The following is a 14401-nucleotide window of genomic DNA, read 5'->3' as shown; positions in this document are numbered from 1 at the left end:
CATCATCCGCTCCAATGCCAGGCTGGTAGGCAAACTGAAGTGGGTCCAGTGATGAGCTTGTTAGGCGCCGAAGCTGAAAATTTACAGGTTTTAGTTAGATACATTTGTTTGAATAATAGTTGTTTAATTCTGTTTAGCAGCGCACACAAAACTCCACATTATACCATCAAGCGCATTTATTCATTTGCTTACTTTATTTTTTTTTATTTTATGTATTAGTTATGCATTTATTTTATTGTATTTATATGTATTATGTATTTATTATTCTTTTTTTGTTTATCTTGTTTATTTACTTACGTATTTATTTTATTTATTATTGTATGTATTAATTTTTTTTGCCTGACATAGAAATACCATGAATGGTGACGCTGTGACTTAGTAAACCTTTCTGTGACGCTTGCTCCCCTGTCAGCTGACGCGGGTGTGCGTGGCCTCAGCCGCCTTTCATTGGCTGAGTTTCATTTGGACTGTCACATGCGCGTGTTGCTCTGTTTGGTTTCACTTCCGCACTCCTTCACCGCTATCTCTAGCCTGTTAGCCTCTTGGGCACAGTTGAATGGAAAGCGTGTTATCTCTTCAGGGCAGAATTAAAAGGGCGGAAAACGTTGATTAAAAATAATAATATAAAACAGACTCCGCGCAGATGAAGTTTGTTTTATGCGCATATCTAAAGAGTCGACTAGTTGCTAATTGAGACAACCAGGAAGCGACGTTAGCGTGAGGAAGCTCAGAGCAACTGTTTAAACTGTCAGCTTGTATGATAAACTGTTAGATTTCTCACAAAGAAGATTTCCCCGCTGATTCGCCGTGACGGAAATCATGAAGGTAGGTGTGCAGTCCAGGCCAAAGCAGCATCTTTGTCAGAGAAATTATAAACGGACTGTTTTCTCATCAGTAAAACTTATTGCCTCGTGCAAATAGAAGCAGACATTTTGGATGCATACTTTCTTTTCAGGAAAGACTTGCAAACATCGCCTTTCACAACTGAATTTCCTATATCGTTATTGTCTTTTAGTTTAGTGCTATGTTTTATGTCTTTAAATTTTTAAATGAATAGGAAAGTGGGCGTCTCTTTACTCCCCTCTCTTTGTTCAGGAAGCATGTGAAAGGTGCTTCATATTCAAAGTTTAACCACTGAAGCTTTGAGTATTCCCTTGTTTTACCTATTTTATGAACTGTGGTGTTAAAAAACGCAAACGGTTTGTGGAATAATGCATTAAATGTAAGTACCTGATAACTGAGGTACTTTGTGTTAATGCAAAAACCTGCAACCTGTAACAAGGTGTCAAAAGCATGAGAACTGCCACAGATTCATTTTAATGTACACATTAAACTAACATAACAGGTTCATTGTGTTTTGAAGTGTCAGACGATTATCAAAAAAAAGTGCTGCTAAATATTTAGATTTTTTTCTAGATAGCAGTCTTAAAACCCAAAAGAATTCAGCTGAATATAACAGATGATGAATATTCAAATTAAATGAGTAAATATTTGTTTTTACATTTTTTAAATATATATTTTTTTCTAGTTTTCTGTCATATGACTATGACATTACCCAATAACTGTTTCAGCTCTTAAAGGGATAGCTACCACACTGCAGTTGTTTCTGCTTCTTATTTGGTTGCTCCCTTTAGAGGTCGCCACAGCACATCTGCTTTCAGCTTAAGCTACCTTTATCTTCTGTCACATGCATGTCCTCCTTCACGACATGCATGAATTTACCCTGTGATTTTCCTCTTTTCTCCTGGCTGGCAGCTCCATATGAATCTAAAATCCCTCCTCTGCACATCAGAACCTTGTCTCTCAAACTATCTTTCTAGACCGCTCTACGTCCGCCGTCCCTCGGATGTACTCATTTCTAATCCTGTCCCTTCTGATCACTCTGACTGAAGATCTTAGCATCTTCAGCTCTGCTACCTCCTGTGTGCCTGCTATTTTAGACCCACCGTCTCCTTTACCATCTCACTATAATCATGTAAGCCTTCCCGTTCAATCTTGCTGCTATCCTTCAGTTACAAATTACCCCTGATGCTCATCTCCACTGCCTTTGTATGGTTGACCGCAAGTATTTCAATAATGCCACCGTTTATATTACTGTAATGTAAATGGTATGAAACAGTCTTGCATTAGACAGTTTGTATGGTCTCACAATAAACGTAATCCTACTAACATGAAACAAATAGCAAGCAATCACAATCGAGAATTGCCTGTTTTGATTGTTTTTTCTTTATCATCTAACATCTGTTCCAGGTGTTCAGTAGCTGCAGAGGAATCTCGTTCCTCATGTGGATCATGGCATTTCATCTGGTCCTCTCTGTGAGTGGGGTGTATAGTGTGAAGAGCACCAAAGACTGCAAACTGTTATCTCACAGTCCATTACAGCAGAAAGTTCTGGAGCGACTAGAGCCGCTCGTAGGAAAGAAGTAAGGAATGAGTCACTTGTGTACCAGCGTATTCAGTGCTTGTTAGGAGATGAGATGTTTTTGGAATCCCTGTTGTGTTTAATAATATAATTTTATGTTAAAGGAAGAATCTATATGGGCCATGTTTATTTAAATTTTCTCTGGGATTTGTTCTTTTTTGACAGCTTTACAGCTGAGGACAAGGCTTCGAACGAGAGCTACACATATGTGTTCCAGTTATGTGGGGATGCAGGGGGTGCTCTCAATGCTGGGGTTATTCAAGTGGACAAGAAATTACAGAAGACAACAGTGATTGGCAAATACACGCATACACAGGCCATTGGAGGAAGTAAGACTATGCAAAATCTGAAAAACATTCTCTTATTAGTTCAGACATGACCGTAAGGGCATGTGCGTGAATCTTAACTGTATTGGAAACTGATAAATAATTCATAATTGCATCATAGCCTGAGGCCAACTCTGAGGAGTATAAATCTAAATCTTATCAAACGTGTCCTTTCAGGTGACTGGGTGATGCTGATCTACACAAATGGTGAAAAATACGATGCACACTGCAATAAGGAAGAAAGGAAAGCCATCATTATGATCTCTTGCGACAGGAATGTAAAAGTGGTAAATGAAATGTGCAAAGCTTCTAGCCGAGCAGATTTGAGTTTGAGGAAAAAAACAGAAACAAAAAGCAGTCAGCTGCAGCCGTGGCGGCATGTTGCATCAGGTCTGTGAAAATGAAATTTGATCCATGAGGACGCTCTGAATAATGTTTCCGTGAAGCTCAAGGCTTTCCAGACACCTGAAACCAAGCAAGGATATTTACAGTAGAGTGACGAAGACGTTTAATACAGTGGAACACAGAATGAGCCTATTTGTATTAAACAGTAGAGTTATTGAAATAAAAACATGTTATACACATGTTGCATGTTTAGAAAGTTGCACAAAGACACTTTGTATACACCTGTGTTTCACTCTCTCTCCCAGGGTAAGCTGGAGGTGGGTCTGGAGGAGAGGGAAAAGGAGGAAGACTGTTTCTATCTGTTTGAGTTGGACACCAGTTCAGTGTGTCCTGTAATTGAGTCCAAGCTCAGCACTGGCTCCATTATCAGCACTGGCTCCATTATTCTCATCATGTATGTAAAGTCATCTGTTAATTTAATGAATGTGAGAGCTTGTGATATTACAGATGATCAATAATCATAACCTCTCGCATTTCAGTGGTTTCTCTCTTCTGGCTGTTTACCTTGTTGGAGGTTTCCTCTACCAGCGGGTGATCGTTGGAGCTAAAGGGGTGGAGCAATTCCCCAATTATGCTTTTTGGGTGGAGTTTGGAAACCTGGCAGCGGTAAGCTAAATCTAATTGATGAACACCGTCAGTGAAAGGTCAGAGTCTGATGAAATAAAAATAAATAAATAAATAAGGACAATTGTTTTTGTTTTTTTTCTTTGCTGTGCTTACAGGATGGATGTGACTTTGTGTGCCGGTCGCGCAAGCGAGAGGAATCGCCAGCTTACAGGGGAGAGGCTACAGACAATTTACAGGAAGAGTCAGAGGAGAGAGATGACCAGTTGCTGCCTATGTGACCTTAGTATGTTGGGACTAAAATCTTCACCGTGTGATGCAGTTTAATCGGTTACAGCTTATCAGGCTGCTTGTAGACACAAGTCTGTTTTCTTGTGGGGGGGTTGTGAGTGAATTACGTCAGTACTTGCTAATTCTGTGTTTATTCCAGACTTGTGCCTAGGGCAAAAAAATCTTTCATCTCCCTGTCACACAGGAGGGCATGTTACTCATAGGGCTGATGATCATGTCCACACTTTTTACACCGTACGTTTCAAACAGTTGTTTGATGTCAGACAAATGAGTGATTCCTCTAAGAAAGCTATTTCACAATAAAGACTCTTCTGTGAAAATCTGGCAGAAAAGGGAGAATTTGAAGAATCATATTTCTATCTTGTGTCAGCTAAATGCCACATTGTGTACAGTTCTTTTCTGCTAAACGAATGCTTTATTTTTTTTCTCAGATGTTGTTGGTTTGTCACGAGCAGAGGGGTGTACTGAAAAGCAAATTCAATATAATTGGTGGGGTTGTGTTAGCTGGCTTGATAAAAGCCTAGAAGCCCCGATAAGAGATAAGGGTTACAATGGTGGTTATCAGTTTTCTTCATTAACTCAGGCTTTCTGCTTCATGCTCTGTGCAGTTTTAGATGCGTCATTTAACTCTTTGACTTTACAAAATCGATCATTTGAGCTCCGTCTAATCAGGTGATACAGATCTATAAATAACATGCAACACTGCAGCTGCAAAGGAAACGAGAGTAATGCTGCCGAAAATCTTTAATCTTGTGAAGTCACGATCATTACACGCACACTTATCAGTAAATGAAATAGTTTACGTCATAATATATTTATTTCACCTCTGCTGTTGATTTCTAATGTGACAAATTACAGCTCTTAAACTTTAACACACTCCCACAGCCTAAAGAAAGCATCACTTCAGTTTGTCGTCACTTGTAAGATAAATTACTTTTATTCATTCAGAATTCTTGGTGTAACAGTTCTAAACTTTGTTCCAGTAGGTGGAATTCTAGCAGATTAGGACCAAAAATAAAGACATTTATAAAAGAAAAATTGAATATTCCAGTTAGAATCTGCAGTGCTGTTTTAGAAGTGTCTCAACAGGTTTTATATTCTGGATAAATGACATTCCTACAGCAGAGAATCTGTATTGCAGCTAAAGCTTACTGTAAATAAGAGAATCAGTGAAAATGTGGGTCTTCAGTTCAATTACAAACCGAAAGGCTGCGCAGGACCAGGCTACGTGTATGACAGTAGTTAAGATGCTAAAAAGAGAGTGAATGAAAGCCCAACATACCTCGCTAACCCATTAATCTGGCTTCATAGTACACCCCTCTGTGTTTATTTGGGTTGAGCTTGCTTAATGTTCACAGGCATACAAATAAATGTGTGTGCAGTTTAAACAGTTATTGTTTAGGTTAAAAAGTCAGGTTTGTAACATGTGAATGTAAATGTTTAAGTACAGGGACTGTACTTACAGCCTTACCACACATTTAGAAATCAGTGCAAACAAACCAAAGTTGAACTGAATTTGATTTTTAGCTGGGCGTCGTCCTTTCTCACATGTTGCAGAGAAGCTCAGCGCTAAGATCCCAGTCAGAAGGTCGGCTGCTTGACTGAAATCTGAGCTCCACGGTTTAATTTTTGTCAGAGGTCAGTGGTGCTGACGCAATACCAACGAAATTTGTGGTGAGGAGCAAAGCATCCAACTAAAATTCAAAATTAAATTCACTTAATGTATCTTTTGTCATTTAAATGTTGCCTGTAGTGATGAGAATTTGAAGGCAATTATATCTGAATTCTGCTATTTATACTTATTCACAAATTGTCTTCTGTGCTTTTTCATGAAATAATCAAATATAAAGGAATATTTACATTTTAATAATCACAAAACAGTTTAATAATGAACATTATAGTGCTTAAACGCTGACCTGCTTCTTGATGTGGTGAAATTGACCCAAAGCGCAGAAACAGTGCTACATGTACCCACCTTACTACTATAGACTCATGTTCAGGCTGCAGTAGGAGATACATACGGCAGCAATGAGGGTACTTCATTTTCAGTACTCTAGTTGTAAAAATGTTACACTTTTAAACTTGGGATTTATAATATTTTTACATAAACCTAAACATCAGTGCTGCTAAGGACTGAACCAGGCTTTTTTTTTTTTTGAAAAGGACATGAATGTTATTTTTCTATTAATTATCATTGAGTTATGCTACTTGTATTCACTGTGAGCACTGATATTTGGTCTTTTTCGCTTTTGTGTTAACACTGAATTTTCTTTGCTTAGTTCACTGGTCTGAGGTTTCATATGATTAATGTTATGTTTGGCTAAAAGTTGACACAAGTCACAAATCTTTGTTTTTTTTCTGATTCTATTAAAAAGAAATGATAAAACTAGTTTATGCTGTGATAACTCCATAAACCTATGTGCACTCATCTTTTAGGATTTGATGGAATAAATTAGGTTATATTAGAAATAATGGATTATATAAACAAATGCATTCATAAACTAGAATAGTCATAAACCTTGTATTAAATTAGGTGCAATTAAGCGCTTATAGTGATAAACTGTTGTTAACTAACATGGAGAAAGAGGCTCAGACATGACCAATGTTTATTCTTGAGCACACATCTTTTAGCAGCTTTCTTGTCATTTTTAAGTAGCCTTCAGGAATAGTCCTCCAGGCTTCTTGAAGACATTCAAAACTCTTCTTTAGGTGTTGGGTAATTTTTGCTCCGTTGTCAAAATGATCCCGCACTCCTTCAGTAAAATTGAGGTCCAGGCTATGGGGAGGTATGTTTTCACTGTACTGACAGTGTTTCTGGGAACATTGTGAAGATTTAGGCTAGGCGTCTTTTTATGCTTGAATCACTAAAAGGTTAGTGTATGACTCCTAGAAAATATAAGGAAACGAGGAGTGTCTTTTGCAGAATACTGTAGTTATCAAAAGTACTTCTATTCATTACAAAGGTTAGCTCGCTGTAAGTTTTTAAAAAACATATAAAAACTAATTGCATAAATCCCAGTTTGTTTGCCAAAGTACACAAATAGATTTCGATGCAGTTTACACACTGAAACAGTAGGTGGCTCCGTCCGTCTGTTAACAATGGTTTACAGTCTTCCAGAATATCCAAAAAAGAAGAAGAAGGAGGGGAAAAGAACTGCTTTGTGAGGGGCGGGGTTTTGTTGGAGGCAAAAAAACTAGAAATCCCTGTCGTTGTTGGCAGCTACAACCAATATCCGAAAAAGAACTCAATTTAACTGTGAAAAGGACGGAAAGCCAAGAAGAGGTAGACACAAACGGACACCGAAAGGCATTAAGCTCTGACATGTAGCAGCAGTAATAGTCAGCTAGCTGCTTGCTTTCTCTCTGCAGAAAACAGATAGCATTGCTAATTAGTTAGCCTCTGTTTATGTTTTTTAGTTAGGTGTTTGCGTCAAACAAACGACTCATCTACTTTCATTTTTCTATATATGCATTCGGAGTTTTGCTGCACACGGGAATGCATTTTTTTAAACTATGGTATACTGTACTAGTGTCGAGAGATCGTTAAACCTGTGTAATCCTTTGTAGTTAGCCATCGCTGGATAGCTAGCTTCCTTTGCTATTTTCAACTTTTCCTCCATGTTGGTCTTTCTTTCCTACCCATCTATCATCTTGACAACAGGCCTGCTGTAGAAAATACCACAATGCTTCTGCTTGCCACGATAGTAAAAACTCGTGATATGCCCACAAGAGCGAATAATCTGCTGCACTTTAAAAACATAAACAATCAATTGGAAACTTTGAGGGTGCAGTCCAACAAAGGACGTTTAATAATCCGCCTTTGTTTATATTTAGTGACTAATCATTTCATTTGTCGTCTATTAATTATTTTTTTCTTTATTTTTCTCTGTACCCACAGTGAGAAATAGCAAATACACCATATAGATCGTTTATAGTTAAAACTGTTGACACAGCTACTTCTGATGATTGGCCTTTTCGTTTTGAGCAGTAAACATGGATGCAGGTGAAGACCAAAATACAGGCACCAACAATGGAAATTCTCAGACAAGTGGCAATTCTCATGCACCACAGATAGCCCGCATGTCTCTGTATGAGAGACAGGCTGTACAGGTGAGTGATTGTGTCCAAATGTTAACAAAATGAATGCTTTACATGTTACAATAACAGTACCATTTAAATTAAAAAATGAAAAACAAACTTTTGAATTGGTATTAGCCAAATAAGTATGTATGTGTTTTTTTAGGCTCTGCAAGCTCTGCAAAGACAGCCTAATGCTGCTCAGTACTTCCAGCAGCTCATGCTGCAGCAGCAGATCGCAAATAGTGCTCAGTTCCACAACTTAGCTGCTGTGCAACAGGTATGACAAGAATATACATGCACAACAACAAGAAAAAGACTAAAATAAAAACAAACAGACATGTCCCAATCAAACCTTTTCATGTCTCTTTAAAACAGGCCACACTTGCTGCTAGTCGCCAGTCCAATACTCCAAGTAACAGCATCTCCCAAGTGCCCACCACTGTAAGTTTTTGTAAATTATTATTTAATTATATCTTACAGATAATTAGAAAGATTTGAATCTTCTTTCAGCTGCACCCTTTAGGGGTTGCCACAACGGATCATTTATGTTCATCACAGTTTATCCCTTGCTTCCTCTTTTGTAACACCAACAATCTGCATGTCCTCCTTCACTACATCCACGAACCTTCTCTCTGATTTTCCTCTATTCGTCTTACTTACCAGCTCTATATTCAGTATTCTTTGTCCAATATATCCACTATCAATCCTCTGTACATGTTCAAAACACCTCAGCCTTGGCTCTCTTAAAGTTTGAGTTAAAATATAAATATGTGTGTGCCTTCCAGGTCAATCTAAGCACCACCTCTGCGGGAGGGACTATGTCCAGTCCTCGTCCTCATGGTCCAGCCACCTCTGCAACCAAAACTGCTATCAACCAGTCAGTGCTGCTGGGTGGAAACTCAGCAGGACCGGGACAGATGTATCTTAGAGTGGGTTAAAACTGATTATCCACAAAATCTATTAAATGCATATACTTTGAATTAATTTATGTAACATATTGTTATGATATAGTAAGAACGGTTGGAAACCTTTGTGTAAAATTCACACTGACAATCCAGAGAAAATGCAGGGAAATCATTAAATCTTTCTTGCAGTCATTAAGAGAAATAAAGGTTGACCATCTCTGCTGTTTCCCACATAGGTCAACCGTTCTCAGCTCATCTTCATGCCTGGTGGCCCAGCAACTGCTACTGTTGCAGCAGTTGCTCAAACTCAGCCCCAGCAGCAGCAGCAGCAGCACGAAGTTGCTTCTACCGGTGCTAGCACCCAGTCTGACAATGATCAGGTTTGTGTGCTTTTACCAAACGCTCTAGCCATGTAATCTTGAAGAAATTGTTGTGAAGGAAGAACTATTTAAATTTGATCACACCCTGCTCCTTTCTTCATCTCTCAGGTGCAGAACCTTGCCTTACACTGTGCTTCCACAACCAAAGCAGTTGCTGTTAAATCTGAGCTTCCAGAAAGGAAAGATGCTTCTGGCTTTCCTCTTGGTCAGCAGCAGCAACAGCAACAGAGTTTCCCACAGACAGTTCAGCAGCAACAAGTGCAACCACAACAGCAACAACAAATTGCCAAGAGCAGCTTTACACAACAGTCTGCCACAAATCCACTGACTGTAAAGACTGGAAATCAGGCTGCCATGACTGTAACTCCTGCTTCTTCTGTAGCTTCTTCATCCACTTCCTCTCCAGGACTCCCTCTCTCCCAACTCCTCCTGACCCCCTCTGCTGCACCGGTGATCCTAGTACCCACGTCAAATGTTCCTACCTCCACCCAGGGCTACCCTATTGGCTCAGTAGCACCAAAGGCAAATGTTAACACTCAAACTCTGGTGGTGCAACCCCTGCAACAGTCCAGCACTAATGTAGACAAAGGTCCTGTTCCAATACAGCCCAAGACAGTTCAGGGACACCGTTTACCGTTGCAGCTGCCCCCTCGACACCCACCGCCCATTCTCCCAGCTCCACCTAGCAATAATCAGTCCACTGCTGCAGGTCACAACCCTCCTCACATCCCTGTCCAGCTTGTGGGAGCCAGGCAGGGCGTAGCAGGAAATATGCAAGCTGTGGCCCTGGCACAGGCACGAAATAGCACAGCCCAGGAAAGTCCATCTGGTGGGAATGTTGGCACGGCCTCCAGCAACAGTACTATGGTAAGATCAAAGGATTTACTGCTTGGGTTAGGTGTAGGGAGAGACGTCTTTGTACAAGGGATTGTAACAAGGCTTTTTCCCCCCACATGCTGTTAGACAAAAGCTCCTCTTGGCTCTCTCAAGAGGAAATATGACTGTGATGGCCTGAATGAGATGACAGAATCTTCAGACTCAGCACCCATGAAAGACTCGGCTCCTCCTTTATCTCCTGCACCTACAAAGGACTCAGGTACGTCAGCTTGTCTTCTCCAATTCATGCATAAAACGTTTGTAGAACGTCTTCAAAATTCTCACTGTAAGCTCATTATTTTTTCTTTTTCATGATTCACCAGCTCCTCCTTCAGAAGCTGCCTTCTCATCTCCTCCCACGCTTTCTTTGCCTCTCCCATTGTCAAGAGTAGGGCACGGGGACAAAGACAGAGCACCTGTTCCCCAGGCTGTCGTCAAACCACAAGTTCTCACTCATGTTATCGAGGGCTTTGTGATTCAGGAGGGAGCTGAGCCCTTCCCTGTAAGTGTGATAATACATGCACAGTCAGATAATGAATGTTAAGGTTACCATGAGAAAAAAAAAGTGTCTTACTAGCTTGATGTGACAGGTTGCTCGGCTTCCCAAAGACGGAGATTTTTCCCTGGTTGGCTGCACAGAAAATGGACCTCCATGTAAGTGGTGGTTTATTATTCATTAAGTATGGTAGCTTTAAGCTGTGTTTATGGTCAGTAGTGTAAAGTCTTTCTTTCCCTACTCAGTGTTGAAGTGTGAATACTGTGGGAACCTTGCTCCAGCCAGCCAGTTCAGAGGATCAAAGAGGTTCTGTACTAATACTTGCGCCAAAAGGTACAGTTTTGTTTCTGTTTCAGCTTACATACACATTATGTGTTGTTTTGTTCCTTCTTAATTAGCCATAAAAGCTCAGAGGTTCAAAGGACATTCATATCTTATTAGGAAAACAGCTAAAGCCTTTGCAGTTTAAGCCACTGACTGCAGTATTTGGTTAGAACAGAGGTTCCCAAAGTGTGGGGCGCGCCCCCTGGGGGGGGCACAGCGCCATTGCAGGCGGGGGCACAGTATGAAAAGAAAAAAACAAAACAAAGAAAGAATGTTTGGACACAGAGGTTTTTGACGAGGCTCCCACACAAACGCAAAGCAGGAGATGAAGCCTCGCCAAATATGTTTCCAAACCAACTTCCTTCCAAGCCAAAGACTAGAAAATATGGTGAAACATATTTTCCCTTTGGCTTCACCTGCACAAGTTCCAAGGTAGGTCTCCCCTGCAGAATTGGTTTTCCCTGCGTCGGGAGCACGCGCTGGGCTCTCCAAATCACGGACAACCAGTATCCCACATTCTTGATTTTAAGTTCACACACACTTCTTATAATAACTAACTACTCCTGACATTTTGGAGATGTTAGCTCTTCATACAGTAAAGTTACAGTGGGATACAAATAATATCAGGCTGATCCTGCCATAATTTGTTCCCCCCGTCCAAATCACGGACAAACAGTATCCCACAGTTGTTTATGTTTTTAAACTCATTTTGCACAGACGGGCATTTTTTGAAAAATGTATCGAAGATGTTTCTTGTAAAACAAAGGGGGGTCTAGCACTGGGTTAGAACATGCAAGCTCTGAAGAGTGAAATTCAAAGCAAAGAAATTTTTGCATTTATTTGCTTTAAAAATGCTTTAAAAAGAGAGCAAGTTTCTTACTATGTTCTGGCCTGTCTAGTTGAAGCTGCCATCTGCAGGTCTTGTCTAAGGGCTAAAATAAGCAAATTTACTCACTTACACTGAAGTTTGAAGCTAGCACACTAGCTAACAGGGTGGCACGACCGATTAAAGCAAATGATGAAAGTAGACAGATTCAAAGGAGGTGGAAGTACTTCTTTATCTAGGGCTCACGTAGCCCTTTGTCAGAGACCGTCTCTGCCATTTTAAAAATCCTGTAATTAGCATTGTAATTTTGAATCTACACAGCTGCAGAGCCACAGAGCCAGAGAACAAAAGCTTGAGAAAGTTAGTGTAGTAGAAAGTGATGTACATCTTTGAAATATTTTTTCAGCTAAATCTCAAATTGATGGGGCTTTGAATGCAGTTTCCAATTTGCCACTATGGCACAGATAAAGCTGTTTCATGTTCGGGCTTGTGAGAAATGCTGTGCAAGAACAAAAATATTCTGCTTTAACATCAGGAAGCTTTTTTCTTTTTTAATTCAGGCAGTAGCTTTTATACTCAGGCTGTTGTGAGTTGGCGCCACGGTGGCCTACTCTTATCTGAAAACATTTTTCTTGACAGAAAGATGGCTAAAAAAATATGTTCATCGATTTGCTGTTAATTGGCTTTATTTGAGAAGATTAAGCAAGATATGTGTGCTGAAGACATCTGATCCTTAATGTGATTTTTATTGTACCTGTTTAGTTAAATGTGAAACTAAGTTTGACCCCCTTTTTAGACAATAGTAACACTGGAAATTTACTCAGGGGAGGCAAACAAACAAGAATGTCTCTCTCAGTGCTGACTTTGCTTTTCATTTGCAGGTATAATGTAAGCTGCAGCCAGCACTACAAATCCAGCAGAGGGAGAACAGCTGCAGGGCTGGCACCAAATCCAGCACCCACAGAGAGCACTGCTAGGCGTAGGGGCTCCACTCGCAGGAGCAGTTCTAATATCACCTCTAATAAAATATCAACCAAGCATCTACCTGTCAAGGTAACACCTGTAGGTTTTAAAGGATGTCTCGTGTGTTTTCTGTTGTTAACAGTCTTAAAAACAAAACAAAAATCAAGGCCATTATGTTTGAAAACTAACATTCACAGCTGTTTTTGGAAATCCTTTTTTCTTTTTTGTCCTGCAACATAATAATAGTATAAAAATGCTGCTGATTGTAGTTCAATGTCTGCTGTTTTGGGTGCAGTTTAACTCCGAGTCCAGTCGTTCAGATGAAGTATCCAGCGATGGCGAAGAAGACGATTCTCCTTCACTGTCTCCGAGTTCTTCCCGCTCCTGCTCAAGAGCCGAGCACAGCGCTCTTCAGTCTGACAGCTCAGCTCCTGGAAGTCTTCCACTAGAGGGGGCTGGCTTCCTGTCTTCGACTCCTTCCCAGTGGAGCGTGGACGAAGTCTACAGGTTTATCTCCTCACTTCAAGGTTGGTGGTCCATCTGATTACAGTTCACTCGTCACATGTTGTTTCTCTTTATTGTCTCCTGCATTAACCGAGTCTCTTGGTCGATCAGGTTGTGAGGAGCTGGCTGCCCAGTTTCAGTCTCAGGAAATAGACGGGCAGGCGCTGCTGCTTTTGCGTGAGGACCATCTCATCTCCACCATGAACATCAAGCTGGGTCCCGCTCTCAAGATCTGTGCCTCCATCAACAGCCTGCGTGAGTAATGCTGCCAGAAGGACTCCAGGATTGTGTTCTCATAGCCAACTTCTCACTGAAATCAACACTTGGACTCTTAAAAAAAAAAAAAAAAAAAAGACTGAGAACTTTGGGATTAATGAAGATGCTCCATCGGTCTTGTAGAGACAAGAAGATGGCGAGTTTACTTTCAGGACACTGAATGTGCAGAAGACATGAATGCATATGTGTGAGTGGTTCGTGAGAAGTCCAGTATACATGTCAGTAGTGTTTTTCTTTTGTTTTTTTCTGTCACTGTGAGTAGAGGCGTTTTTACGCGTGGAAGGAGAAACTGCAAATCAGACAGCATAGCGACATCGGTGCTAGGACAGTTCACCACTTGGGTGCAAAAAAAAAAGAACCTTGCCTTCTTGTTGTATTTCAATCGGTGCTTTAACTTTAGCAACGTGATTTGCAACAGTCCATTACGTTGATATTTCCGTTCTTTTTGTAGTTAAGCTTATAGTTTGCCATAGATGTTCCATCCAGGCTCCAATCATATCACGGAAAAGACACAGAAAGCCTGGGCTTTTTTAATTAGGTTATTAAAACAGTTATTGAAAGTTTAGTTTTGTATCTTTTCCATTTTATACTACAAACAAAATTATTTTTTCATGGATACTGTAGTTTTAGTGGCTTTAATCAACCTAACTACCTGAAAATAGGTTTTCCTCATGGTTTGCTCTTTCAACAACTGGAAGCGCTCTCTGTGCGTGTATGCAGTACTACCAATAAAAAGTACCTGTTACTGGAGCTTTGTGTGTTT

The 14401-nt window shown here is 40.2% G+C and overlaps 2 protein-coding genes across 3 annotated transcripts in view; both read left to right on the top strand.

The window, feature by feature from the left end:
* m6pr (mannose-6-phosphate receptor (cation dependent)) overlaps positions 1-6397 on the top strand; it is a 12963-nt gene extending 6566 nt beyond the window's left edge. The window contains exons 1-7 of one of the 2 annotated variants that reach the window (XM_005731947.1): positions 470-825; positions 2251-2423; positions 2588-2751; positions 2926-3035; positions 3399-3547; positions 3633-3759; positions 3876-6397. In XM_005731947.1, coding sequence (XP_005732004.1) covers positions 820-825; positions 2251-2423; positions 2588-2751; positions 2926-3035; positions 3399-3547; positions 3633-3759; positions 3876-3998 — 852 coding nt within the window. In that variant the 5' untranslated portion in view covers positions 470-819 and the 3' untranslated portion in view covers positions 3999-6397. Of the gene's footprint in view, positions 1-469; positions 826-2250; positions 2424-2587; positions 2752-2925; positions 3036-3398; positions 3548-3632; positions 3760-3875 lie in introns of those variants that run through there. The other variant, XM_005731948.2, reaches the window with a different exon arrangement.
* A 760-nt stretch (positions 6398-7157) lies between these two features.
* Positions 7158-14388, top strand: phc1 (polyhomeotic homolog 1). Its single transcript, XM_005731944.1, has 14 exons — positions 7158-7291; positions 7997-8118; positions 8252-8365; positions 8464-8529; positions 8874-9017; positions 9230-9373; positions 9482-10240; positions 10337-10469; positions 10573-10751; positions 10840-10903; positions 10991-11078; positions 12777-12948; positions 13154-13385; positions 13474-14388. The coding sequence occupies exons 2-14, from the start codon at positions 8002-8004 to the stop codon at positions 13623-13625; spliced, it is 2364 nt and encodes a 787-aa protein (XP_005732001.1). The 5' UTR covers positions 7158-7291; positions 7997-8001; the 3' UTR covers positions 13626-14388.
* Positions 14389-14401: the final 13 nt, after the last annotated feature.

This window comes from Pundamilia nyererei, unplaced genomic scaffold (genome assembly GCF_000239375.1).
Source record: "Pundamilia nyererei isolate P.nyererei 1_Seehausen unplaced genomic scaffold, PunNye1.0 scaffold00045, whole genome shotgun sequence".
Taxonomy (NCBI): Eukaryota; Metazoa; Chordata; class Actinopteri; order Cichliformes; family Cichlidae; genus Pundamilia; species Pundamilia nyererei.
The sequence above is the reverse complement of the archived record's forward strand: the minus strand, read 5'-3'. Positions and strand labels throughout refer to the sequence as shown.

What these genes read in the sequence shown, in the direction of transcription:
- phc1 (XM_005731944.1), top strand. Translation starts at nt 8,002, where the DNA reads ATGGATGCAGGTGAAGACCAAAATACAGGCACCAACAATGGAAATTCT. An exon ending in CCTCCAGCAACAGTACTATG is followed by an intron (nt 10,241 to 10,336) that starts GTAAGATCAAAG and finishes ACATGCTGTTAG; the next exon opens with ACAAAAGCTCCTCTTGGCTC. An exon ending in CACAGAAAATGGACCTCCAT is followed by an intron (nt 10,904 to 10,990) that starts GTAAGTGGTGGT and finishes TTCCCTACTCAG; the next exon opens with TGTTGAAGTGTGAATACTGT.